At 41.7% G+C, this 25,262-nt stretch overlaps 5 protein-coding genes and 1 long non-coding RNA gene across 6 annotated transcripts; 3 read left to right on the top strand and 3 right to left on the bottom strand.

Annotated features, from left to right (window-relative positions):
• Positions 1-555: 555 nt before the first annotated feature.
• Positions 556-6,705, bottom strand: LOC116219289. The gene is made up of 4 exons (XR_004163132.1): positions 6,617-6,705; positions 2,551-2,609; positions 989-1,149; positions 556-859 (listed from the first exon to the last, which is right to left on the bottom strand). It is a non-coding gene; the product is annotated as an uncharacterized LOC116219289 (long non-coding RNA).
• A 3,578-nt stretch (positions 6,706-10,283) lies between these two features.
• Positions 10,284-10,733, bottom strand: LOC116219278 (histone H2B 1/2-like). Its single transcript, XM_031562477.2, has one exon. It carries the CDS (start codon positions 10,676-10,678, stop codon positions 10,304-10,306), a length of 375 nt encoding a protein of 124 aa, XP_031418337.1. The 5' UTR covers positions 10,679-10,733; the 3' UTR covers positions 10,284-10,303.
• Positions 10,734-11,723: 990 nt separating this feature from the next.
• Positions 11,724-12,065, bottom strand: LOC105888664 (histone H4). The gene has a single exon (XM_012814405.2). The coding sequence runs from the start codon at positions 12,056-12,058 to the stop codon at positions 11,747-11,749; it is 312 nt and encodes a 103-aa protein (XP_012669859.1). The 5' UTR covers positions 12,059-12,065; the 3' UTR covers positions 11,724-11,746.
• A 4,846-nt stretch (positions 12,066-16,911) lies between these two features.
• Positions 16,912-17,596, top strand: LOC105888657 (histone H1-like). The gene has a single exon (XM_012814397.3). The coding sequence runs from the start codon at positions 16,930-16,932 to the stop codon at positions 17,548-17,550; it is 621 nt and encodes a 206-aa protein (XP_012669851.2). The 5' UTR covers positions 16,912-16,929; the 3' UTR covers positions 17,551-17,596.
• Positions 17,597-18,347: 751 nt separating this feature from the next.
• LOC105888652 (histone H2A-like) lies at positions 18,348-18,852 on the top strand. The gene has a single exon (XM_012814393.3). It carries the CDS (start codon positions 18,420-18,422, stop codon positions 18,795-18,797), a length of 378 nt encoding a protein of 125 aa, XP_012669847.1. The 5' UTR covers positions 18,348-18,419; the 3' UTR covers positions 18,798-18,852.
• A 4,598-nt stretch (positions 18,853-23,450) lies between these two features.
• Positions 23,451-24,595, top strand: LOC105888654 (histone H2B 1/2-like). Its single transcript, XM_031562210.2, has one exon. The coding sequence runs from the start codon at positions 23,483-23,485 to the stop codon at positions 23,855-23,857; it is 375 nt and encodes a 124-aa protein (XP_031418070.1). The 5' UTR covers positions 23,451-23,482; the 3' UTR covers positions 23,858-24,595.
• Positions 24,596-25,262: the final 667 nt, after the last annotated feature.

Raw genomic sequence — 25,262 nt, 5'->3', positions numbered from 1 at the left:
AAAATAATCATGACGATTTTCAGTCTCGTTACCAAAAACAAGACCCAATACAGAGCAACCCTGAGCACTGACATGATAAGCGCTTTGGTGACAAGAAAGGTGGACTGTCTGTCACATGGAAGGCTTCAGTGATGCTCTGCTCAAAAAGGCCAAGTCGCCAAGCTATGAGGCAAAGCAGTGAAGAGCAAGTGCCACTGGAAGTAGATAGATGGATACTTTATTGGAGCTTTAAAATATATATATATATATATATATATTCTTTAGAAGTGCTAAATGATGCACAATGTATAGATCTCTTTTCATTTATGGAATTCTTGTCAAGAAAATATGATTGTATTGTTTATTTCGCCGCTGATTTATTATGTTGAATAACTGGATGATATGGCAGTGAGTGGGGAATTGACCGTATGCAAAGCCCCTGCCAAACTGAAACTCCCCTGGTACTCAAAAACTTTCTTCAAGGTTGGCAGGTCTGTAAATGCCCCCGGATTTCAGTCAGTGGGGGCAAAAATTGCCCCCTAAAAAATATGTAAATTTCCTACCCTGGCTGAGACGCTCTGGAGATGACACATCTGAAAGTGGAACAGTAGATGCAATAGAGCTGGATTCTTGTGAAAGTGAGATGTGCACAACAGCTTTTTATGGCAATTCCTCAATGTCTGCAAGGGAAGTAAGTTTCCCTTCAAAGTCTGGATCTTCGTAAAGCAAATCAAAGTCACTGTTGATTTCCAGATGTACTTTCATAATGTTGATCAGTGCATCAACAGAGGCTGGTCGTGAGCTGAGTTTTCATTTTCTAGCCTGGTCTGGCTCAACAACACGAAGAATCATTGGTTGTGGGGATGCAGCTGCCATTGTGCTAATAAAAGACAAAATCAGGTTGTTAAAGAGTATCGCTTATGGTATATACAGCTTATAAATTGCTTAATTCCACAGAGAGTGAATAAAGACACAATAACTGATAAATATAAGAACCATTCATTATTACCTGAACTCAGTTCTGTCTCACTTGAATGAACCGCTTGGGGGTCAGCAGCAGTGAGCCGTCTATCTTGTATGCTGAGAGCCGGGCTGTATCATTCAGACCAGACTGCAGGTGGATCGACAGGCTTGTGTCTGCAGTTGACAGCTCATAGGGCCGTAGATGTTCTACATACCAGGAGTCATAATCACAACACAGAAAAGATAAGTTGTGATTCACAAGGAAGATCTGTTCTATTTTGCTGAATTTAGACAGTCCACCGCTGACTCCTAGACAGAAACATTCCACAGACATAGCCTGTGCCATCAATGGTCACATTTGATGTCTTGTAGATTGTGTCACTAGTAGGGATGGGTATCGTTTGGTTTTTATCCGATACCGGTACATAACCGATACATTTAAAACGATACCGGTGCCGGAACCGATACTTTTATAATTTTTTTTTTAAAAATTACGATTGACGACATTAAAGAAAGGCTTTTTTTATTGCCAAGGCAATTTTTTTTCTTCAAATTTAACAATATATTAACTGTTTAAAGTATATTATAAATATAAATACATACAAAACACTTGGCTTCAAACTACAGCTTCAAACTTTTTTACTTCAAACTATGAATATTATATTAACTGTAAACAACAGTTTATAGTATACTTAAATAAATACAAAAAACAGCTTCAAACTTCTTTTGCAAAAATATGAGCATATTTGCCTTTGGAGTCAAAAATGTATTATTTTGTTTGCATTTATTTCATGCAATTTCACCATTTTATGATTTGTTTATACCTATCTTTTCTATCTTGTTTATAGTTAATCTTGTTACTTGAACACACTGAGTACGAGAAAATGTGTACTGCCCCTTTAAGAGACTACCGTAGGCTAAGTGTAGCTGTCATCATACTTTTCAGTCTTCGGTTGCTGATCTGCCGTTGACTTGCCTTCTCTCCCCTCTTTTCACGCAATTGTTTTGTTGCATTTGCTGCACGTCGCGATGTTTGAATATTTTTGTGCGAAATACAGCCACACTTTTGACCGTTTACCTTTCGGTATTTTCTCTGTTAAAAGGTTGATGGCTAGTTCTGTTTGTGCTTGCTCTGTGAAATGCTGCATGCTCTTCACCGTCATAAGACTGTTGCTATGAAAACACCAATGAGCGTGAGCGTCACAGGACAAAGTTTACATTGGGAGCTGGGGCAGTTTTACATGTGCCCCACGGAATCTGCCTAGCAACCGTTTTCAATTGGCTCAGGCACCGAAATGAAGCACCGAAATCTATGTTGCATATGTCGGGTAGGTACCGGTTGTATTGGAACCGGTTCCATATTGGTACCGGTTCTCGGTACCCAACCCTAGTCACTAGTTGTCTGTCCTCTAATGTGTACTTGAGCTACCTCTGGTAGGTAGAGCTGAAACCAGAACAGAGTCAACCCTGGATGCCTTGTTTTTGGTTTGAAAAATGATGGTGCAGAAAGATGATATGCCATCATGTGTTGGTGTCTGAAATTAAGTTATTGGTATTTAGAGGGGGGGGGGGGGGTGATAGAAGAAGAATTCACATTAATTGGATTACCTGGTATCTTTATCACATCTCCAGTTATCTTCCTTAACTCGTGTCTTAACTTCTTGAAACTGGAACAGAGAGATACAAAGGCATAAACATAAAATGCAAAGAGTGTCAAATTATAAATACTTTCATTTCAAAATTGTCCCTGTTTATGATTTGATGCCCAAAGTGTCAAGCTACTAAACCCATCAAACAAAATGAACATTAGCCTACTGTAAAGAAAAGCAGGAGCACTTGAACTTTACTGCATGGTTAATCAACAATAATGCCATTTATTTTAAACCGACGTAGCACAAGACAGCGGGGAGTTGACTCGTGTTCAGCTGCAATCTCCGTGTCTCAGTGCGGCTCACTGCTCAGAATTTAAACAAGCGTCCCTAGAAGCTACAGAGAACGTGGATATGCAGTGTAGGAACTCAGTTGGAGCTTAAAGAGGCCCCATTATGCTCTTTTAATATAACCTTTAAACAGTTCCGTTCTGCTAGCAACGATAACCCACAATAACCCCAGGAAGTAAAACGAAACGAGGAAGTAAAATGAGTTTGTTGTATCAAATGAAAGGTTTTTACAACAAACAACCCTGTTAATCGACTGGGTAATATAAAAACCTTTTTTATGGAACGAGTTTTATTGTTCCATTTGTCCTAATGATCGGGAAAATAGTTAAAAGCGTGTTTGAAAGTTATAGTAGCCTATTTGTCATTATAAAGTCCTAATCTGTCTACTCGCTAGATCAGACTTTATAATGGTATTTTGTTAACTGTGCATTAGGGGTGGGCGATATGACCAAAATCTTCTATCACGATATTTGTAATTTGATATCACGGTTACGGTATATATCACGGTTTATTATACGTAGGGTGACCAGATTTGGGTTTTTGAAAAAGAGGACACTTCAGTGGTGGCGAAATGTGTCCACAGACATTTATTTATTGACCCTTAAGAACACTAAGGTGCAGAAACAATACTGCCTCAATAGGCTATTGGCCTAAGCAATAGTGGCCAGTATCCATTGAATCTTTAAATAGTAAAATTAAAGCAAAGTGTATGTAAAGAAAAAGGAAAAATCTTTCTGTGGCATTTAGTCCAGTGCTTATGTTTCAGTGCTTCTTTAATGTACTTTCAGAAGATAACTCAAGTGTTAAAACTTTCTTTTCAATGTGTGTCTATATGTTAACGCAATAATGATGAGATATTTTCTTTATATGGCCACATAAGAAAATTAAGAAGTTGGCCATTACACATAGACATATACATAGACGCTCCATTGACCGCCTCAGCCCGTTGCTGCGACGTGCTAACGTGATGACGAGGTGATGACTGGTCTGTAAACAGACGCAAGTAAATGATGGAGCTGTGGTTTTTCTGGATAAAAAGCAATATAGCGTTTATATTTCTCAAACGATTTCACTGAGTCGTTATTATATTCAAGGGTTTATGATCTACGTGGAGTACCAAAAAAAGTTTTGTCTCCATGTTACTTAGAATCTTGTTGGTTTAGCCGTAATCGCCGTTGACAAGCATACATGCATGTCTATGATAATCGCTGCTAGACGCTCACTGTTCTTGTGCTCTCACAGCTCATTCACTTTGAAATACTAAACAGAATCTGCCAAAAAAAAATGCCTACACTAGACACTTTTCAGTCCATATTTTTCAGTATATTGAATCTTTCCCAACAGTCGAGGATTACTCAACAAGTAGGCATGACAGTCCTTGCAGGTTATGTGCTTAAAAGTTTTACTGGGTATCGTATTATACGGCTCTTCAGAATGTTCAAAAAAGTTCCGTTGATTTGAATGGGCCACCCCAACGTTCGCAGGTCGGTAATTTCTTTATTTTCACTGCTGCGAAAATGTAATGACCGCTGACCATCTTTCATATCATTCCGCAAGTAGTCCGGTCATTTAACGTAACGGGAAGTAATGGGTTGCTACGCAACACCTGAAACTTTAGAGTGCCTGAAGACCTATTTTTTTTCTCAGCAGAAATCACAAAACGCCAACAAAATCTTTAAAGAGGTATTTTTGGAGGAATGTCTATCGTTTGGCGAATTACTGTATAATACGAGGGATGCTGTATAGTTCGGAGGTCATTATCTAAAAATAAATCGATTGGATTTCAAAATAAGAGTATACCGCGGTTGAAACGGTATGGCCAAATCTCTCCCGGTAGACACATTTCTACCGTTGCACGGTATATACCGTCATACCGCCCAGCCCTACTGTGCATTATATTAACTTGCTTTAAAACAAGGTAAGATATAGTGAGTTAATTTTAAGCGTACAGGATACTTTGATAATGACTAAGCTGTAGCTGAAAATGGACAATTAATATTACTTTCATAGTAACATCAAAATGGGTTAAAAATGATTCACTGATGTTACAAAAGTATGATTTTCTTGTTTAAATATAGGGAACACTGACTAAACAGGCATCATTGCAAATATTGTAGTAAGAAACAGTAAAACACACAACAAGCTGCTGATAAAAGGATTATGTCTTCATTAAAGTTGGTTGAACATGTTCAGAACACTGTAAAGAAAGGGTAAAAAATGTTTAGCAGTAATTATTCTGGCCATTCACTGTGAAAAAACACTTGACACACAGATCACATGTTTAGAGTGTCCTGAACATATTCCACCCCCCTTTCATTGAGACACAATCTTTAGTTTTTTCAGCAAAGAGTGATACATGTCACATGGCCCTACCATTGAAGATAATGCATTTTCGCCTGTCTGATCACCTATGTTTAAAGTATTGTGGAGCATTCAGGGACGTAAATCTCAACTACTTCACACATTTTATTTAAATTTTGGAGTGTCCTGAACATATTCCACCCCCCTTTCATTGAGACACAATCTTTAGTTTAATCAGCAAAGTGTCATACGTATCACATGGCCCTGCCATTGAAGTTAATGCATTTTCGCCTGTGTGTAGGCATATGTTTAAAGTATTGTGGAGCATTCAGGGACGTAAATCTCAACTACTTCACACATTTTATTTAATGTTTGGAGTGTCCTGAACATATTCCACCCCCCTTTCATTGAGTCACATGGCAATACCCTGGCATTGGAGATAATCCTTTTTCACCTGTGTGATCTGTGTGTCAAGTGTGTTTTCACAGTCAATGACCAGAATAATGACTGCTAAACATATTTTACCCTTTCTTTACAGTGTTCTGAACAAGTTCAACCAACTTTAATGAAGGCATAATCCTTTTATCAGCATATTGGGGTGTGTTTTACTTTTTCTTAATACAATATTGCCTGTTTAGTCATTGTTCATTATATTAAAACAAGAAAACCATACTTTTGTAACATCAGTGAATCGTTTTTAACCCATTTTGATGTTACTATCAAATTAATATCTCTGACAGTTTAAGAAAACACGGGGCTAATAAGGGACTTTTATTTTGAAAAATAGTAACCGGAAGTTGAACGCTGCTCCTTTAAAAAGGCTAAGGTGGACGTAAATGGCCCCTGCGTTCGACTTTACGCACTACTAAAATAAGCGGTTGCACCAAGCAGATAGTTATAACTTAACATTTACACTTCCCCACTATTAGGTGCAAGTTCCGTTGAGTACGTTAAATTATGTTACCCAATACAAAATACATCTATTATCGGTAAACTGAGAGTAAATGTAGCCTGTATCATGAAGGGAAAGTCCCTCAAAACACGCTGTGCCGCTAGCGGAATAGGGGTAGCACTAGCAACACATTCTTTGAACGTTTTAAACACCAATTCTTAAACATATATTATCATGCCAAACACCATTTATTGCAAGCTTAGGTCGCCAGGATCCATTTACGACCACTCACGAAGAATATGGTTGCTCGCAGACGTAATAGTCTAGTGACTGGAGTGTGTAACGTTAGTGGTCCGCTAAGCCCTTTAGCAGCTAACCTAGATCTGACTTAACGTCACCAAATTGCCAATGCCCTACAAGACTCCCGTGATAAATCAGTGAAGGGCGGGGGCTTGGAGAAGGTATACGCTCTCTGAGACAAACACATGAACAAATGTATAAAATAAGTAAAAGTGAATAAATATTAACATTCAAAACGTACAGGTAGTCCAATGACGCTGACTGCTGCCGTGTAGGTAGTAACGTTCTGCAGGCCGCCTTCTGTTGCTTCGCCCCAAACTTTCAAGCGTTCAAACTTTTCTGTTTTTTTTTTCCAGAGCTAATCAGTGTAGTATGCGCTTTAGCGCCGCCCTCTGCTTCGGAAGGCGAATCAGAGATTAACTCGGAATACAAAATAATTCCTGCTCAACAGTCACAGTTTTTCTCGATTGCTTAAACACGATTTTGATCGTTTTGTTTTGTTTTTCAAAACACCTCACACAATTAGCACAACCACACACCAAATGAGCAAAACACCTCAGATCCTTTGCAAAATGAAACACTCTTGTAAAAACTATACACTAATTTAACAAAACCATATTTTGTTACCATATGAAACACACACGTTGCATATGACTGAATTATGTTTGTACCAGTTGCACACTGCTGTTGCAAACCTAAAACACTTTTAGCAATTATCCTTCTCAGTGATTAGAGTAGTGTAAGTGAAGTACACAGAGAAAGTGCAAATATACAATACATTCACCAAACACTACACAAGACCAATGCTGCAGACTGATGAAAATATTATTTAATTCTGTCCATATACCCAAATCAGTCAACATGTCAACATGGCGAATCAAGAGCATGGCCTCTGCCTCTTCCTCTTCCTCCTTCTCCTCCTCTGTGGATTCCCCCTCTCAACTTCACTCTTCTTTTTCTGACTCCTTCCATTTTGGTTGAAGACAGATGAACTCACCTGCTGCATTTCTATAGTGCTTAAACCTGTTTGGTGTGTCTACAATTAAGCAATCATGTGTTTGCGCACTTGATGGCTGTGTTTATTTGACAGGCTCATATGTGTGGTAATTTGACAGTCAGTGCTTTGGAAGTGACATCTTGATATACTTCTGTGTCTAATGTACACAAGTGTGTTTAATGTTTTGCAAATCACTTGTGTGTATTGTTTCGCAAAAAGTGTGATGTTGACATGTGCTTATAGTGGTGCAAATCTGAGCCGTTGTTTTGCTCCTTGAGTGAAGGTTTTGATAATTGTGTAATACTTTTGATTTTAGTGTTTATCCAATCGTAAAAAACTGTAAGTACAAACAAATATATATAGGCTACATTACTGATGACAATACAAATTTTAAAAATGAATAAAATAAACACATTTTGTCTTCCACTATTGTCTAATGCATTTCAGACCATTTGCCCCAATCAAGTTGTTACTGTTTTTAATAGGCTATGATTGCAATTTATTTGTTATGGTCGATTTTTACTTATTTGGTGAAGCACTTTGAGATTTTATTGTATTTTAGCATGTGCTATATAAATTAGGTTTATTTTTAAATCACCCCTACTTGAAACAGTAGACATAACAGGACTTTATCATAGCATGTCATTACTTAATTATTTTATTAAAAGTTATGTTTTTAAATTATGCTTACTTACACAAAATAGTTCAATTTAATAAAGAAATATTCAAAAGGAAGAACATGTTACACCAACTTGACATAATTAAGTTAGTAGAACTTTTTCTAAAACTTTGAGTATCCACTTAATCTATTTAATTACTTTGGACGTTCGGGTTTACAGTGTGGTTGTCAAGTCGTTCTCTCATATTTCAATCACAGGCTTTGTGCGAAGGCATTCCAACAAATATATATGATCTTTAACAGCTAACAGCTATCTTTTTGTGGATACAAGATACTTGCTCTCAAGTTTTGTTTATGTGGTTTTGTATTCGTTTGTGTGTTTATTAGTCCAATTTTGCAAAGCAAGACAAGTCTACAAATTGTGTCTTTTCAAGTAAATCCTAGATTTGTATTTTAAAACCCATTCCACATAATAGGCCTACACATGTAACGGCACAGGCAGCAGACGGGCTCCAAACATGACTAGTCTTGACTGGTTTTGTCTTGAAGTCCATAACTGTCCACCTAGTTATTTAAAGTGTTTTCCATTGCCAAATGCCTGCCATTTCACAGAACTTGCTTCTCTGATATTTACGCGTATGGTGTATCTGTGCCGCGTAGTCAGATCGACGGAACCGTCTGTCAACTGTGTTTCGCTGTGTCCAAATAGCTCCCGTTGGTAAAGTACAGATTCGCATAAACAACCCCGTCACTACTTACACGCGTTACAGAGGGAGTTCATACATTTGAAGATATTTCACAATGGCAAGAACCAAACAGACCGCTCGTAAGTCCACCGGAGGAAAAGCCCCAAGGAAACAGCTCGCCACCAAGGCTGCGCGTAAAAGCGCCCCAGCCACCGGTGACGTGAAGAAGCCCCATCGTTACAGGCCTGGCACAGTGGCTCTGAGAGAGATCCGTCGTTACCAGAAGTCCACCGAGCTGCTGATCCGCAAGCTGCCCTTCCAGCGTCTGGTTAGAGAGATCGCTCAGGACTTCAAGACCGATCTGCGCTTCCAGAGCTCTGCCGTCATGGCTCTTCAGGAGGCCAGCGAGGCTTACCTGGTTGGTCTGTTCGAGGACACCAACCTGTGCGCCATCCACGCCAAGAGGGTTACCATCATGCCCAAGGACATCCAGCTGGCCCGTCGCATCCGTGGGGAGCGTGCTTATGTTAATTCATCCCGCCAGAAATCAAAAGGCTCTTTTAAGAGCCACCAAACTGTCGATGAAGGCTCTATTCCGCTTTCTGTTTAGTATAGGGTGAAATACACGATGCTCATTTACTTCCGCACTTGATTCTACATAGATTCGATGACCTTTCACTACGTTTTTTTTAATGAATATTGAGCAACATTTCCTACTAGTTTTAAAAGGGAAAACGAGTAATCACACTTGTCAGGTTTTGTATATAAAACACTACATCCATGGGGAATGTGCTTAAATTAATCTCAACCATTTCAAGTATCACCACCTGAGTACATACAAGCATATCTGTCGTTTCGTAAGCACGCTTTAAATCCTTGTACATTCCACCACAACTCCTATTACAACATTTATTAGAGACACTAACAATCATTTGAAGCATGACTCAATCGTTACCACCAAATTTAGGCTATGCACGATGTAGTTCAGTGGTCGGAGACCATCCTGGAAAGAAGGCTTTCCCATGACATCTCCACGACCCCAGTTTGGCTATTGGTAAGATATTACCAAGCTCTCGTCCAAGAGTGTCGGGGAATTACGCAGTTTTTGTAGCGGGTTTTCTGAAACGTTTCAATGGGGAGGACGTTCACAACTCAACTCATTTAAATAAAGCTGAGCTTTAAAAAGAGCCTTTGAATAACTTCAAGAAAACGTGGGTGGCTCTTTATAAAAAGATGGAATGCGTTGATATATAATCTCGTTTCGAAAGCCTTTTCAAGTAAGACATTTTGAATATAATGCTAAACCTGTATTTAGAGTGATTCTTCCTTTCTAAATATTGAAATCAAGTAACCCCCGCGTCATTGGTACAATTTATGTATATGGTCAAAAATGGTAACCGACGACGAGTCAGATTGGATTTTTTTCTAGAGGCCGTTTATTACACCCAAAGTGTTGAGAAGTGATGGTAGAACAAAGGACGCAGCTGCACACACTTTGCAACACGTTTCAGGAACTTATGATTTCAAGACGAACCCATTTAGTTCGCAGAAATATGGAAATAGCTTTTTAAAGGATGAAGTGGGTGGCTCTTAAAAGAGCCTTTGTATTTGAATTTGGGTCAATTACTACTTGGAGCTGGTGTACTTGGTGACAGCCTTGGTTCCCTCGGACACGGCGTGCTTCGCCAGCTCACCGGGCAGAAGCAGACGCACTGCGGTCTGGATCTCCCTAGAGGTGATGGTGGAACGCTTGTTATAGTGAGCCAGGCGGGAAGACTCCCCAGCGATACGCTCGAAGATGTCATTCACGAAAGAATTCATGATGCCCATCGCCTTAGAGGAGATACCGGTATCAGGGTGGACCTGCTTCAGCACCTTGTACACGTAGATGGCATAGCTTTCTTTCCTGGTCTTTCTGCGCTTCTTGCCTCCTTTCCCTGCAGCCTTTGTCACTGCCTTCTTAGATCCCTTCTTAGGCGCTGGCTTCGCTGGCTCAGGCATGTTGTATCTCAGTCTATCTCAAAACGAGTATAATTACTGCGGTGAGGTTGCCACCTATTTATACAAAGTTGTATGCAAATGAAAAACTGCGTCACTACAGACTCCCACGATCCGAATGCGCCATCACTTCCCCCAACACCAAACACACAGACACGGTTGGTTACTTTGTAGCGAAGAGGACGGGCAGTGAGACAAGTCCAGCCCCGTCCACAGATCAGCAGTTTACTCATCTCATTCCCGCACTTTTCGGCGAAAGGAAGAAAGAAATAGATATATGCCAATATTACCATTTTGCTTTGCGCTAAACAAAAATTGTGTAATCGATTACTTTATTTTCCGTTGTTGTTGGAGAGATTCTGGAATGTTTACCCCAATATGAATGGGGTGAATATTTGAATCATAAGCTCAATATAATATTAACCAAGTTTTCGCATATGATACATTCACAAAAATGCTTCTGTCAGCAATTCCTAAGCAACCTAATGACATTGCAAAGTGCGCATCCTGGCGAGGTGAGGACTACTGTGGGTGGTTTCTTGCTTTCATAGCTTATGCACAGAACAAATTGAACCTGAAAATTGGACCTGATCTAAATAACATGTAGGTCTAATCTAACTTTAAATGGCATTTTTGGTTTTATAAAACCTGGAATGCTGTTGAATCACACCCTGCTGAAAGATTGTGTAAACAAGACCCAACTCTTCAGAGAGCACCTCCCTTCCTAATTCGTACTTACCTTGCACTTACAGAAGCTACATTCCTGCTTTTTTTAAGGAGTATTTATTGTTACACTAGGTCTCTATTGCTCGTAGCTTGACTGTTCTCTCCCTTGTACGTCGCTTTGGACAAAATGACTAAATGTAAATTAATCAAATAATCTAATCATGAATTTAGGGGTTTAGTGTGCGCGTGGGAACTGATACAATTGACTGACTACATTTATGGGTCACACTTTTAAAGTTCGGGTTGATGTCATGAAAATATAAATGTTGAGACACAGGCTTTGTAAAGCAATTGGGTGGCTCTTAAAAGAGCCTTTGGGTCCAGTTTGAATATCTGATCAAATCTTTAACCGCCGAAGCCGTACAGAGTGCGGCCCTGACGCTTCAGAGCGTATACCACATCCATGGCGGTCACGGTCTTCCTCTTGGCGTGCTCGGTGTAGGTGACAGCATCGCGGATCACGTTCTCCAGGAAAACCTTCAGCACACCACGAGTCTCCTCATAGATGAGGCCAGAGATCCGCTTCACACCACCACGGCGAGCTAGACGACGGATGGCGGGCTTTGTGATACCCTGGATGTTATCACGAAGAACCTTTCGATGACGCTTAGCGCCTCCCTTACCGAGTCCCTTACCCCCTTTGCCTCTGCCAGACATTATTTCAGGTTGTCTTTTGCTTGGTTGCAGTCAAAAGTGTGCAAAATTTCATTCGGGTGAGCGTTCTCATTCTCAATGAGAGGACGTTGGCGAAGACTACTAAACACTCGCCTTTGCTTGTTCCTCCTTTTCCGAATGGACAGTACGCGCACATGTAGGGTAAATAACGCCAGCAATACACACCCTCTTGTGAGCAGGCCTCCCCCTTAGTTTCCTAAAACTATGTTTTACACCTAAAAAAAAGACTTACTCAAATTCTGGGCAGATTAGAACACACCCACACCCCTCCATCGAAAGTACAAAGTAGGATAAAAATTGATACTTTGACACACACTTCTGATTGTGATTCCAAATAATGTGCTTTGAGTTTTCTAAAAACGGTCTAACTCCTACTTTGAGCAGATTAGGCCATACAATTCCTGCTGGCTGCAAACAAAAAATCGAAAATTGAATTATATTTTTGATATGGGTTGGTGCTTGGTGTTAGGTGCTAGTGTTTCTAAATGTGCAGATAGTTTCTCCCTTTCGGCTTTTTCACCAATGACTAATACCTCTGTTTTATCTTGGTTGAGCTTGAAAAAGTTTTGTGACATCCATCATTTATATCAGATGAGTTCATCTGTCTTCAACCTAAATGGAAGGAGTCAGAAGAAGAAGAGTGAGGGTGAGAGGGGGAATCCACAGAGGAAGAGAAGGAGGAAGAAGAAGAGGCGGAGGCCATGCCAGAGGCTGAGGTCGAGGTGGATGTAGAGGAAGAGGAAGACCTGAAGCAGGAGGAAAACGTGCTCAAAGAAGAAGAAGACCACCTGCAGACGGGAGAGCAACGCCACAGCGATATGGAGAAAGAATGGAGAATATTTACCCAGTAAAAAAACATGTGGGTGTGTGTGTATGTAACAGTGAAGATTTGGTTTCTTCCACTTGCATCCTTTTTGTGCTATTTAATCACACTGAGCATGTGCATAAGTCATGTTGTTGGGGAAATAGTGGCCTCTAGGGGTTATGCATGTTGTACAGAGTGGCTCTCCTCAGAGTTCGGGGATATAGAGTCACAGTGAGTTGTGCATAAAGAGAGCTCCTACATTATTATTTTAGAATACAATGACTGAATGTATTAAATCCATACTGATTATAGAGAGGTGTTCCACATTATATCCTCATGTAAATAGTGTGTTTGGTTTAGGAATTATGCACCTCTGAATGTATATTTTAATCGATGTTCAAAATCACACGTGTGAATAGCTAATGTTTAATCTCCCTCTTAGATTAGCACACTGTAAGGTGTCCCATGCTGCTGTGCTAAGGAGTCCTGTGATATTGTTTGTGCCAGGTACATGTTTTGTGTTTTATTGTGTATATTTCAATTAGATATATTACTTTGTAATTAAACTTGAATTAACGATGTATCAGAGTTCGGGGATATAGAGTCACGATTAGCACACTGTAAGGTGTCCCATGCTGCTGTGCTAAGGAGTCCCGTGATATTGTTTGTGCCAGGTGAATAAACTGGAGAACTTCACCCACGTCTCCCGGCTTTCTCTATGAAAAAAACTACACAACGCAGACAAATTCAGAGGGGTTACATGTACATGCATGCCTGTGTGTGTGTGTGTACGTGCATGCCTGTGTGTGTGTGTACATGCATGCCTGTGTGTGTGTGTACGTGCATGCCTGTGTATGTGTGTACGTGCATGCCTGTGTGTGTGTGAAGCTACTCTGAAAAGCTGAAAAACAGGTTTTCAGCTAACGACCCTGTGTCAGTGTGGAGAGGCCTGCAGGACATTACCAACTACAGGAAATCCTCCCCCCACTCCATGGAGAACCCTCAACTGGCTGACGATCTGAATGTGTTTTACTGCAGGTTGGATCACCCCACATTCACACCCCTCACCCGCTCCAACTCAGACTTCACACAATCATCTGCACCCCCTGTTATCACCTCCCCCCTCCCCCTAACTCCCCACCGGCATTGACGGTCTGTGAAGAGGATGTGTGCCAGCTCTTTCAGAGACAGAAGACAAGGAAGGCATCAGGCCCAGACGGTGTGTCACCCTCCTGTCTGAAAGCCTGCGCTGATCAGCTAGGCCCCATCTTCACATGGATCTTCAACAGAATTCTGGAGCTGTGTGAAGTCCCCTCCTGCTTCAAACGCTCCACCATCATCCAGGTTCCCAAGAAACCCTCCATCACTGGACTGAATGACTACAGGCCCGTCGCCCTGATGTCTGTAGTCATGAAATCCTTTGAGAGACTGGTATTGACCCATCTGAAGGGCATCACAGGCCCCCTGCTGGACCCTCTGCACTTTGCCTACTGGGCAAACAGGTCAGTGGATGATGCAGTCAACATGGGGCTGCACTACATCCTGCAACACCTCGACTCCCCAGGAACCTATGCAAGGATGCTGTCCGTGGACTTCAGCTCGGCATTTAACACCATCATTCCAGACGTCCTCCTCACCAAACTCACCCAGCTCACTGTGCCTGCCTCCACCTGTCAGTGGATCACAAACTTCCTGATAGACAGGACAGGACAGGACAAGAACAAGAGAGAGAGATCATAAACATGGTTTAGGCCAATAATGCTATCAGGCTAAGAGAAATACAAACCAACATTATCGGTGACCATGCCATTTTCAATAATGTCCATCAGGTCTCTCAGTCAACACTTGCAAGCCTCCTGAAAAGACATCAGGTTCAAATGATTTTCATTTTTTTTTCAGATCTTTTTTTATACTGTAATTTTAACCTGTACAGAATGTTATGTTTGTCTGATATTTGGTGATTTTACAGTGGTCTGCACACTACTGTAGTAGCATAACAAAATTGGGACATGTTTTGTTGTGATTCTCCATGTTGACATGTTGACTGATTTGGGTATATGTAGAGAAATACATTGTATTTTCATCAGTCTGGAGCATTGGTTTTGTGTTTGGTGAATGTATTGTATATTTGCACTTTCTCTGTGTATTTCAATTACAGTACTCTAATCTGAGATGTAGAAATGCTAAAGGTGTTTCAGGTTAGTAACAGCAGTGTGTCACTGGTTCAAACAGAATTAAGTCGTATGAAACGTGTGTGTAACAAAATATGTTTTTTATAAATTAGTGTATAGCTTTTACAAGAGTGCTTCATTTTGCAAAGGATCTTAGCTGTTCTGTTAATTGGGTGTGTGATTGTGCAAATTGTGTGTAGTATTTTGAAAAACCGGACCCTTTTTTTTTTAAATCGAGAAAAACTGTAATCATCTGTTGCAATTATGGACGGATTATGAAACCATGGGCCCCTGGGCCTGGACATGTAAAAGGCCCCCTCCCCTTCGCGCAGATTTGAGTTTGTGAAAAGGAGGACTCTTCGTCACGGGGGGAGGGGGCGGGGCAGTGTATAGCATGCCGACCGCGCCCCCTCCCCAGTGACCAAGTTTTTCCGTATTTTTCATATTTTTCACATGCAAATGACCCCGCCCCCTTCTCCGCGACAAAGTTGAGAATGAGAATTGATGAGAATTAAACATATTTCCTCAACTAGGATTTCTTAGGACTTTTAGTATGTTGTTCTGGACACCTCATAGAAATGATCTATGCTGAAAAAAATCTTTTACAATTAATTCTATTTTTGGCTCCAAAATGGGTTAATTTGCCTGGCTTATAGACCCATAATTCTATCAAACAATAATCCCACACACAGACAGACGCACTCACATACACACACACACACACACACACACAAACTCGTAGACTAGAATTAGTGGTCCAAAATTACACACTGAGTTTGTGTGTATTTGTGGAAAGTAGCTGAGCTTATGCTCCAGAGGTATTTCTAGGCCTGAGCTGGTTTCTCCGGAGGAGATACTATGTAGTTGTCAAGTCCTTCTGTCACATTTTAATCAAAGGCTTTGTGTGAAGGCATTCCAACACAAATATCTGATTTTTAAATAACATCTATCCATTTGTGTATCCAAGATGGCGGCTCGCGCGGGCGCAGCAGCTCCTTGCTCTCAAATTTGGTGTTTTGTTTATGTCGTTTTGTATTCGTTTGTGTGTTTGTTAGTCAAAATTTGTAAGGCAAAAAAAAAGTCTACAATTGTTGTCTTTTCACGTAAATCCTACACCTAGATTTGTATTTTAAAACCCATTCCCAGTTCCGCATAATACACACGTCACAGGCAGCAGACGGGCTTTCCAAACATTGAAAAAGGGACCACTCTTGACAGCTTTTTTCTTGAAGTCCATACCTAGTCATTTAAAGTTTTTTGTGATATATATATTGCCAAATGTCTTCCGTTTCACAGAACTTGTTCCTGTAATATGTAGTATGATGTGTCTGTGTCGCATAGTCGAATCGACTGAACCGTATGTCAACTGTGTTTCGCTGTGTCCAAATAGCTCCCTTTTATAAAGTAAATATTCGCTTAAACTACCCTTTCACTGCTTAAACGCGTTACTGGGGCTCATATATAGGTCTATGGCACATTGTTGTAGATACATAGCACGATTTTACTCTCATTATGGGCATGTTTTCCTCACGAAACTTAGACGGACTGCCATATCTCCCTCTTGACTTACGCAGTTCCCAGTTCGTTGCAACAGGAATTAAGGCAAATCATAAGCCCATATGTGTTTTTCTTAAAGTATAGACTGTGCTGTTTTCAACAGTTATCTTTATATTCGTAAATGTTGTTTCTCCGCTTATATTTTGTACCGAAACAGCTTGGAGAAAGCACAAGCGATCCCTTCGAAGAGGCAGGATAAGGAGAGCACTTTAGGGTGAGTCTAAACGGTTCTCATGTTGACTTTAATTAAGACCGTTCACGCCAACTCTCCACTACTTTTCACACTTCTGTTGAAGCACGTGTATAAGACAGACGATAGAATGGCAGAAGCTGCTCCAGCCCCCGCTGCGGTCCCTGCAAAGGCCCCGAAGAAGAAGGCACCACGACCCAAGAAAACCGGACCTAGTGTTGGAGAACTCATCGTCAAAGCTATTACCGCATCCAAAGAGAAGAAAGGAGTTTCTTTGGCTGCGCTTAAGAAGGCATTGGCGGCTGGTGGATACGACGTGGAAAAGAACAACGCTCGTGTGAAGGTGGCCATCAAGAGTCTTGTTACTAAGGAAACGCTGGTTCAGACTAAAGGAACTGGCGCCTCCGGCTCCTTCAAGCTGAACAAGAAACAGTCAGAGGAGAAGAAGAAGCCCGTTAAGAAGGTAGCACCTAAAGCCAAGAAGCCAGCAGCGAAGAAACCTGCTGCAGCAAAGAAGCCCGCAGCAGCCAAGAAAGCAGTGGCTAAGAAGCCGGTGGCCGCAAAGAAGTCTCCGAAGAAGGCGAAGAAACCCACCACCCCTAAAAAGGCAACAAAGAGTCCCAAGAAGGCCAAAAAGCCCGTCACACCTAAAAAGGTAGCGAAGAGCCCCAAGAAAGTCAAGGCAGCTAAACCCAAGGCGGCAACGCCTAAAGCTGCTAAACCTAAAAGGGCCGCTCCTAAGAAGAGATAAATGTTGCGCGCCATGCCCTGTCAATGTTGTCAAGTTAAACGAAACGGCTCTTTTAAGAGCCACCCCAAAATAATCATTTGAATGCATATGTTCCGACAATAGCAGTGGTAGGCCTATTGGGTCATTTATGCTTGAAACATGCTACATTTGCAATCATTTCAGTTGAAGATGTTAGTCTATCAAGGTTTTATATCATCACCAATCAATTTAGTTATATTTTATGCTCTCAATGAACACACACGGTATGACAGTAGTCATTTAACCTGCTTGCGGGCGGAAAGTAAAGGGAAGCTTAGCCAGAGTTACTGATAAATAAACAGTGAGGTGTTAATAAACCACACTAAAATAAGCTTTTCAATTATATTATGTAAACTACATACAGCTAATGTTATCCCAAAATAATAGAAATAGGCTATCAGCATTCTGCTCTTAATTTTCTTTAATCATAAACGATCAAAAGTATCTAACAGACCGGCTTGAAGCACCCAACCACTTCAGTTTGTAATAGTGTTCGCTATACATGGCGATTCTGGGACTTCCTGTTTCATTGTTTATTGTGACCATAAAACTGACATATCTGAAAACCAAGCTGCAACGTAAACTGAAATGAGTCGTTTAAACTATTTCATGCGTTAAAATATTCAGTGATTTTGGAGATCACGCGCTAAAATAGAGAAGGAAATCCAGCAGGCGCCAAATTCAAATGACTTTGGCATCCCACACAGACCTACACGTTGATTGGCTCTCAGCATTCTTGCCTCAACCACTGAGGCCATGAGGACCGCTGAACTGGTGTGGTATAAATACACAGCCCTCTCGCCCTTTCTACAAATCAGTATTCTGAACGACCCATAGGACCTTACTTCATCATGAGCGGCAGAGGCAAAACCGGAGGAAAGGCCAGGGCGAAGGCCAAGACTCGCTCATCCAGGGCTGGACTCCAGTTCCCCGTGGGTCGTGTTCACAGGCTGCTCCGCAAAGGCAACTATGCCCATCGTGTTGGAGCTGGTGCTCCGGTCTACATGGCTGCTGTGCTCGAGTATCTGACTGCTGAGATCCTTGAGTTGGCCGGCAACGCTGCCCGCGATAACAAGAAGAGTCGTATCATTCCCCGCCATCTGCAGCTGGCTGTGCGCAACGACGAAGAGTTGAACAAGCTTCTTGGCGGAGTTACCATCGCACAGGGTGGTGTGTTGCCAAACATTCAGGCCGTGCTTCTTCCCAAGAAGACCGAGAAGTCAAAGTAAATTTACTCCGACAAATCTCTTATGAAAAGGTTCTTTTAAGAGCCACCCAAACATTTCTGGACAAAAAACATGTATTCCAAGTGTCTGGTGTGACTTAAACGCAACGTCGTGCTGTGCTTTAAGTTGACAAAGCATATCACAAGTCTGCTTACCAAAATGTTAGTTACTGACTGAATCTAATTCCAGTCTAAATTAGCGTGCCATCACATATTCACGAGTACGAACACAGTCCCTAATTCACGATCTAGTTTTTACGTGGAGGCCAACAAACACTACTTTGTTAGCTCTAATAATACATGGTTAGATATAGAAGTCGCCATTTTAACTGATGTCGATCAACATGCTGCCACATCCCAAAAGTCGTGCCTATAGTGGCCCTTCGTATATTTTCACAGCATTCAAATATAATAAGGCATGTTATAGTTGTGTGGCGAAGATAAGAATGGGCTCGAGACGATGAATGGTTTTAGAACTTTTTACTTGTTCTCGAACACTCAAGTCATACTCGTACAAAGATTAACACTAAATACACAGGATTATAATCACAACATCTATAACACATGCACACTGTTGACACTTCAGTTATATGTACAAAACACATTAATACATAACAGGAACGATTCTACATCAACCACACACACAACAATGGGACATACACAACAGATAGCACTGTGGCTAAGCTAACAGCTGCGGTGTAGTACTCCCACAATACACCGCGGCATAACAACAACACCAGCCCGCGTAGCGGAATCCGAGCTACGCTACAGTTGTAAAGAATCTTGGCTGTTTAGCAAAGCAGAGATTACTGTACTTTAACCTCAGGCTGAACATATATTGGTATTGATAAACTTTGATCTTATTTTGTTATTTTCACCTCTCATATCTAATACATTTTAATATTTTCTTTTGTTATTGTTAAAAGAATAATGGCAAATGCGCTCGTAGATTAGGGGATGGGCTTTGTACTTAGAATTTCAGGCGTCATTCTGAAGTAGCGCGATGAGGTCCAATCAGCGGAAACCAACCACCTGACGTAATCAAAGGGGCAGGGCTAGGGCTAGTCTTAAATAAACCTTCGTACGTGATAACTTTTCACAACGGGGAAAAGTGAACCATGGCAAGAACTAAGCAAACCGCTCGCAAATCTACCGGAGGCAAGGCTCCGAGGAAACAGCTCGCCACTAAGGCTGCGCGTAAAAGTGCACCAGCCACGGGCGGAGTGAAGAAACCTCACCGTTACAGGCCTGGTACCGTGGCTTTGAGAGAGATCCGTCGTTATCAGAAATCCACTGAGCTGCTGATCCGCAAGCTGCCCTTCCAGCGTCTGGTCAGAGAGATCGCTCAGGACTTCAAGACCGATCTGCGCTTCCAGAGCTCTGCCGTCATGGCTCTTCAGGAGGCTAGTGAGGCTTACCTTGTCGGTCTGTTCGAGGACACCAACCTGTGCGCCATCCACGCCAAGAGAGTCACCATCATGCCCAAGGACATCCAGCTGGCCCGTCGCATTCGTGGCGAGCGTGCCTAAATTGATAAATGAACACCAATGAAATCCAACGGCTCTTTTCAGAGCCACATCATCTGTTTCTTTTTAAAGCATATATTTTTAAGGTTCACCATTTGCATCAAATATCCAACTGCCACGTATTAACCAATTTTATTTTAAGATCTACAAAAATACCCCATTTAACATTTGGCTTAGTTTTTCTTAATCCAATTCCAATAATAACACTGTTGGGACATACAATACAGTGCCCAGAATCACACTTACATCCCATATGCTGTGATTTAAATTCCTGTTAAACTCCCCGTGCTATAGGCTGGGGAAATCAACACAGTGGCCAGTCCTCTCGCTGTCAAATGCAAGTGCTCATACCCAACAACCTAATCAATATAACAACTGCCCAACCATAAATACGGAACAGTATGCTTTGACCTTTCTTCCTTATAGTGAGTCTTGTTGCATGGTGTTGGGGTTCAGGGGTTGGTAGACTGGGCCTGTCTGTGTGTTGATCGCATCATCAAAACCTTCTCCTGGACCATTTTCATAATCTGATGCTGCCTAAAAACAAACGCAAACACACACAAACAAGCAAAGAAACCATATGAATGGACTTGAGTGAGTCGCTGTACAGGTACAGCACAGACTGTATCTCCACATATGGGCATCAGGCTGCTCTGTACACAGCTACCATGACAGGAAAGGCGTTTAGTGATATTTAGTGTAGTAAATATTTGATCTGAAATACCCTGGAAGCATATAACTGAGGAAGTGATTTATACTTCCATCGCCAGGAAACAAAGTCCACAGCAGTCTAGAAAGAAGTGGTGGGAAAGAAATGAAGAAAATTATTAATAAATCTTTTTCTTTTAATCCATTATCATATAATAAACAAACACCGTACCTGTGCACCAGTTCCTACATTTGCCAATATTAAGTGTTGGACCATGCAGGACATGAGGAAAACAAGTCAACACCTGTCAACATCTGCAAGTCCATGTTTGAAGACCAGGGGCATAATGGCACACTTGGCACACTTAACTTATTTTTTATTTTTTTTTATTATATTATAAGTTACATGAGGAACCCTTTGTAAGATTAAGGTTCTCTGAATATCACCATTAAGCATGTTCCAGTGGTGTTGTCATAGAGAATCTCCCATCATTCACCCACTGATTTTTAAGATGAGTCGTTATCTGATCCTTGCATGATATTGAATCTGCTGCTGTGCCCTCACAGAAGTATTTCTTGTTCTCTCGATACTCATGTTCATATTCACACTTAATAACAACAGCTCCCCCACTGTAGCCTTTCACTTCAAATGTGAGCACAACACCTGTCAATCCAACAAAATATATCCTGTGCTCACTGAAGATTTACAGAAAATCCATCAAACTCAGATATATATCACAGATCCTGTACATGACTTCAAGTGGATTCCCCATAATGCTTGACATTTGGAGCCAATATTCTGAAGTGTTTGTGTCTGCATTGTTTCACATGAAACTTAATCAGTAACAGAAAGGAAGATATAATTCACAGATCACTTTCTAATGACCATCAATTATGTGTATATGTGTGCATCACAACCTATGCATGCACTAGTACAACACTGTCATGTCCTGTAATGTGACACCCAGTGCCCGGTTCTGTCTGAGCTGAGGTGCTATGAGCGATCAAAGCTGCAGCAGAAGCTCTTAACCTCACTCTACAGTGAAGAATCTTACCTGTGCTCAGGTAGAGGAGGAGGAGGAGGATGATCAGTAACTTCATCCTGAGGAGGAGGAGGAGGAGGAAGATTCAACTGTTCCTTGGCGTAGATCAATGAGACAACACGAGAAGTCAAACACACTGTCTACACGGCTAAAGACACTGTCAGATTAGGCTGTATGATGTGATGATGAATCATCATCACTATTGCCCTGAAGGGTGGAGAAAAAGAGGAAGAGTGTGTGTGTGTGCGTGCGTGCTTGCATGTATGTGAGTGTGTGTGTGTGCGTGCGTGCATGCATGTATGTGATTGGGTGTTCGTGAGTGGGTGAGTGTGCGTGGGTGTGTGTATGTGAGTGGGTGTGAGTCTGCATGCGTGCGTGTGTGCGTGCGTGCATGTATGTGAGTGGGTGTGTGTGCGTGCGTGCAGGTACGTGAGTGGGTGTGCATGTGAGTGTGTGTGTGTGCGTGCATGCATGTGTGTGTGTGTTTGCATGAGTGTGTTAGTGTGTGTGTCAGAGAGTGAGAGAGAAAGAGAATAAGACAGTCAGCTGTACTCGATACTTATGCACATATTTTCTCATAGACTTGTGTGGTCTGGGTACGTCCTGTGCTTTTAACGAATGGCAAATCCTTCCTCCCTCTTTTTCTGCCTACTCATGTATACCTATGAGCCACAGTGATGCCTCTCAATATCCATTATCACACTTTATTAGGATGTCCCCTATAGATTAGATACAGATGCTCAGATTAAAAAACGAACTTTATTTGGATAGCTCTCTGTAGACTATCTACAGATGCTCAGATTATAAACAAACTATCTGTTGAAACTATGTTAACTAAACATTATGGTTAAGATTAGGGCCTGGATTTTTTCAGCATTTTACTAAACTGTTTGGAATAGCAAGAACCACATATCTCCTGTTACATGAAGGCGCGGGCAAACGAAACCATGGTTATAAGTGCAAAAGCATATATCCTTCTTCGGGTAAACAATCATGCTTAACAAATTCGCATCTTAGTATCTCGGAGACGTTCTAACCTCGGAACAAATAAGTTTAGGTTATTGAATCAGACGTTGCAACTCACTTCTACTGTTGGTGAAAAGATGCACGTATAGGTTATTTTTAACTCAGACTTTATCTGTGATTGTGGTATTTGATTACTGGAAATATGTATTACTTAGGGATACGGCTAAATGAATGCAGGGGTTTTCTTTATTTTCTTTTGTAATTTCACAGTAGCTCAAAAAGTGCGGGAAGATAACAAAAGAAGAGGGAGTGCGGGCTAAACTATCTTTCTGTAGGCGTAGCGGGCTAGCAGGAGGACCCGCCCCTGCGCTTCAAAGTAACCAACCATCGTCTGGGATTCTGGTCATGGCTGATGTAGGTGATGTATTAGCATAGGGCGCTGTATATATAGAGGTGGCACGCCGCATTTCAATATCTTCGGTTTGAATCTTCAGACAGAAAACATCATGCCCGAGCCAGCAAAGCCCGCCCCGAAGAAGGGATCCAAGAAAGCCGCGACCAAGTCCACCGCTAAAGGAGGCAAGAAACGCAGAAAGACCAGGAAGGAAAGCTATGCCATCTACGTGTATAAGGTCCTGAAGCAGGTCCATCCCGACACCGGCATCTCCTCCAAGGCCATGGGCATCATGAACTCCTTCGTGAACGACATCTTCGAGCGCATCGCTGGAGAGTCTTGCCGTTTGGCTCACTACAACAAGCGTTCCACCATCACCTCCAGGGAGATTCAGACTGCAGTGCGTCTTCTTTTGCCCGGTGAGCTTGCCAAGCACGCCGTGTCTGAGGGAACCAAGGCCGTAACCAAATACACCAGCTCCAAGTAAATTGTTTATATAACGCTCTGAAATCCCAACGGTTCTTTTAAGAGCCACCCACATTTCCTTTTAAAAGCAAATCCAAAGTTTAATTTTCGTACACGTCACAAGGAGTGGCTACTGGATAAGGTCACTTAGCTTTACAACGAGTGAGTTTGTAATTATTGAAACTCACTGAGTCTCGACGATGCACACAAGTAATGCCACAACTATGCATCTGATGGTAATCAATCCGGCGTACTACTTATGTGAGAATTGTTTCTGTCCTGACATCCACACCAAGAGAAACATTAGCGTCCTCAACCAGGAAAGCATCGCTAGCCTCTTGAACAGCCATGACGGCAGGGCTATAGAGGCGCTAAATGGTTACGGTCCCTTACAACTTGTATGACTTACGACTGGGACTCAGTTGTAAAATGGATAACACGCTTGTTAAGAGTTGAGTGAGTGTCTTAAAACAGCCGGTTTAAAAAAAAAAATGTAATCAATTTAAGCACGCTCCCCTATTCAAACTCCTCCCCTCAGGTAGGCGCTAGAGATCTCTGTTCGTCAAAACCTTCAGACACAAAAACAGTTTCCTCCCCGTCGCCGTCTCACTGCTGAACAGCTAACCCACTGTGGCACTGCAATAACCCTGGATCATTATAATAACCACTGTACAATTACTCCCGCAATCATATTTATGTATTTCACCCTTACTGTATAACAGTCATACTCATACTGTCTAATATTTATCCCTGCACTTCTTGGACTCTCCACTTCTTTGCACTATTGTTGTGTTACAATTCACAGCTCCCGTATATAGACATTCCTCCTTGTATATACTTATGAGACCATTGTACTGTTTGTGTTGTGGTGTTTATTCTGTGTAAGCACACGGAGAGCCACTTTACCAAGTCAAATTCCTTGTTTGTGCAAACTTACTTGGCCAATAAAACCTGATTCTGAATGCGACGGGCCATCTGGATGTCCTTGGGCATGATGGTAACTCTCTTGGCGTGGATGGCTAATCATCCTTTTTAATGTTGTATAAGTGCAGCTTGGGGTAAACAAGACAATTATAATAATTAACTGCAATTTTCGATTGCTTATATTTGCAACAATTTGAGTGTGACTATGTATTCATTAACATCCATCGCAGTCATCACCCAGCTGCTGGTGCAAACCTTGGTGAGTTTCCGCCTTGACTACTGCAACGCCCTCCTAACGGGCATGCCGACATGCGTGGTGAAACCACTACAGATGATCCAGAACGCGGCTGCGCGTCTGGTGTTCAACCAACCAAAGTGGTGATCACGCCGCTACTCATTGAGCTCCACTGGCCGCCTGTAGCGGCTCGCATTAAGTTCAAGTCACTTATGCTGCTTGCCTACAGAGTGATTGCTGATTCTGCTCCCACCTACCTAAATGCTCT

This window comes from Clupea harengus, chromosome 24 (genome assembly GCF_900700415.2).
Source record: "Clupea harengus chromosome 24, Ch_v2.0.2, whole genome shotgun sequence".
NCBI classification, from domain to species: domain Eukaryota; kingdom Metazoa; phylum Chordata; class Actinopteri; order Clupeiformes; family Clupeidae; genus Clupea; species Clupea harengus.
This window is presented reverse-complemented; position numbering and strand designations above follow the sequence as displayed.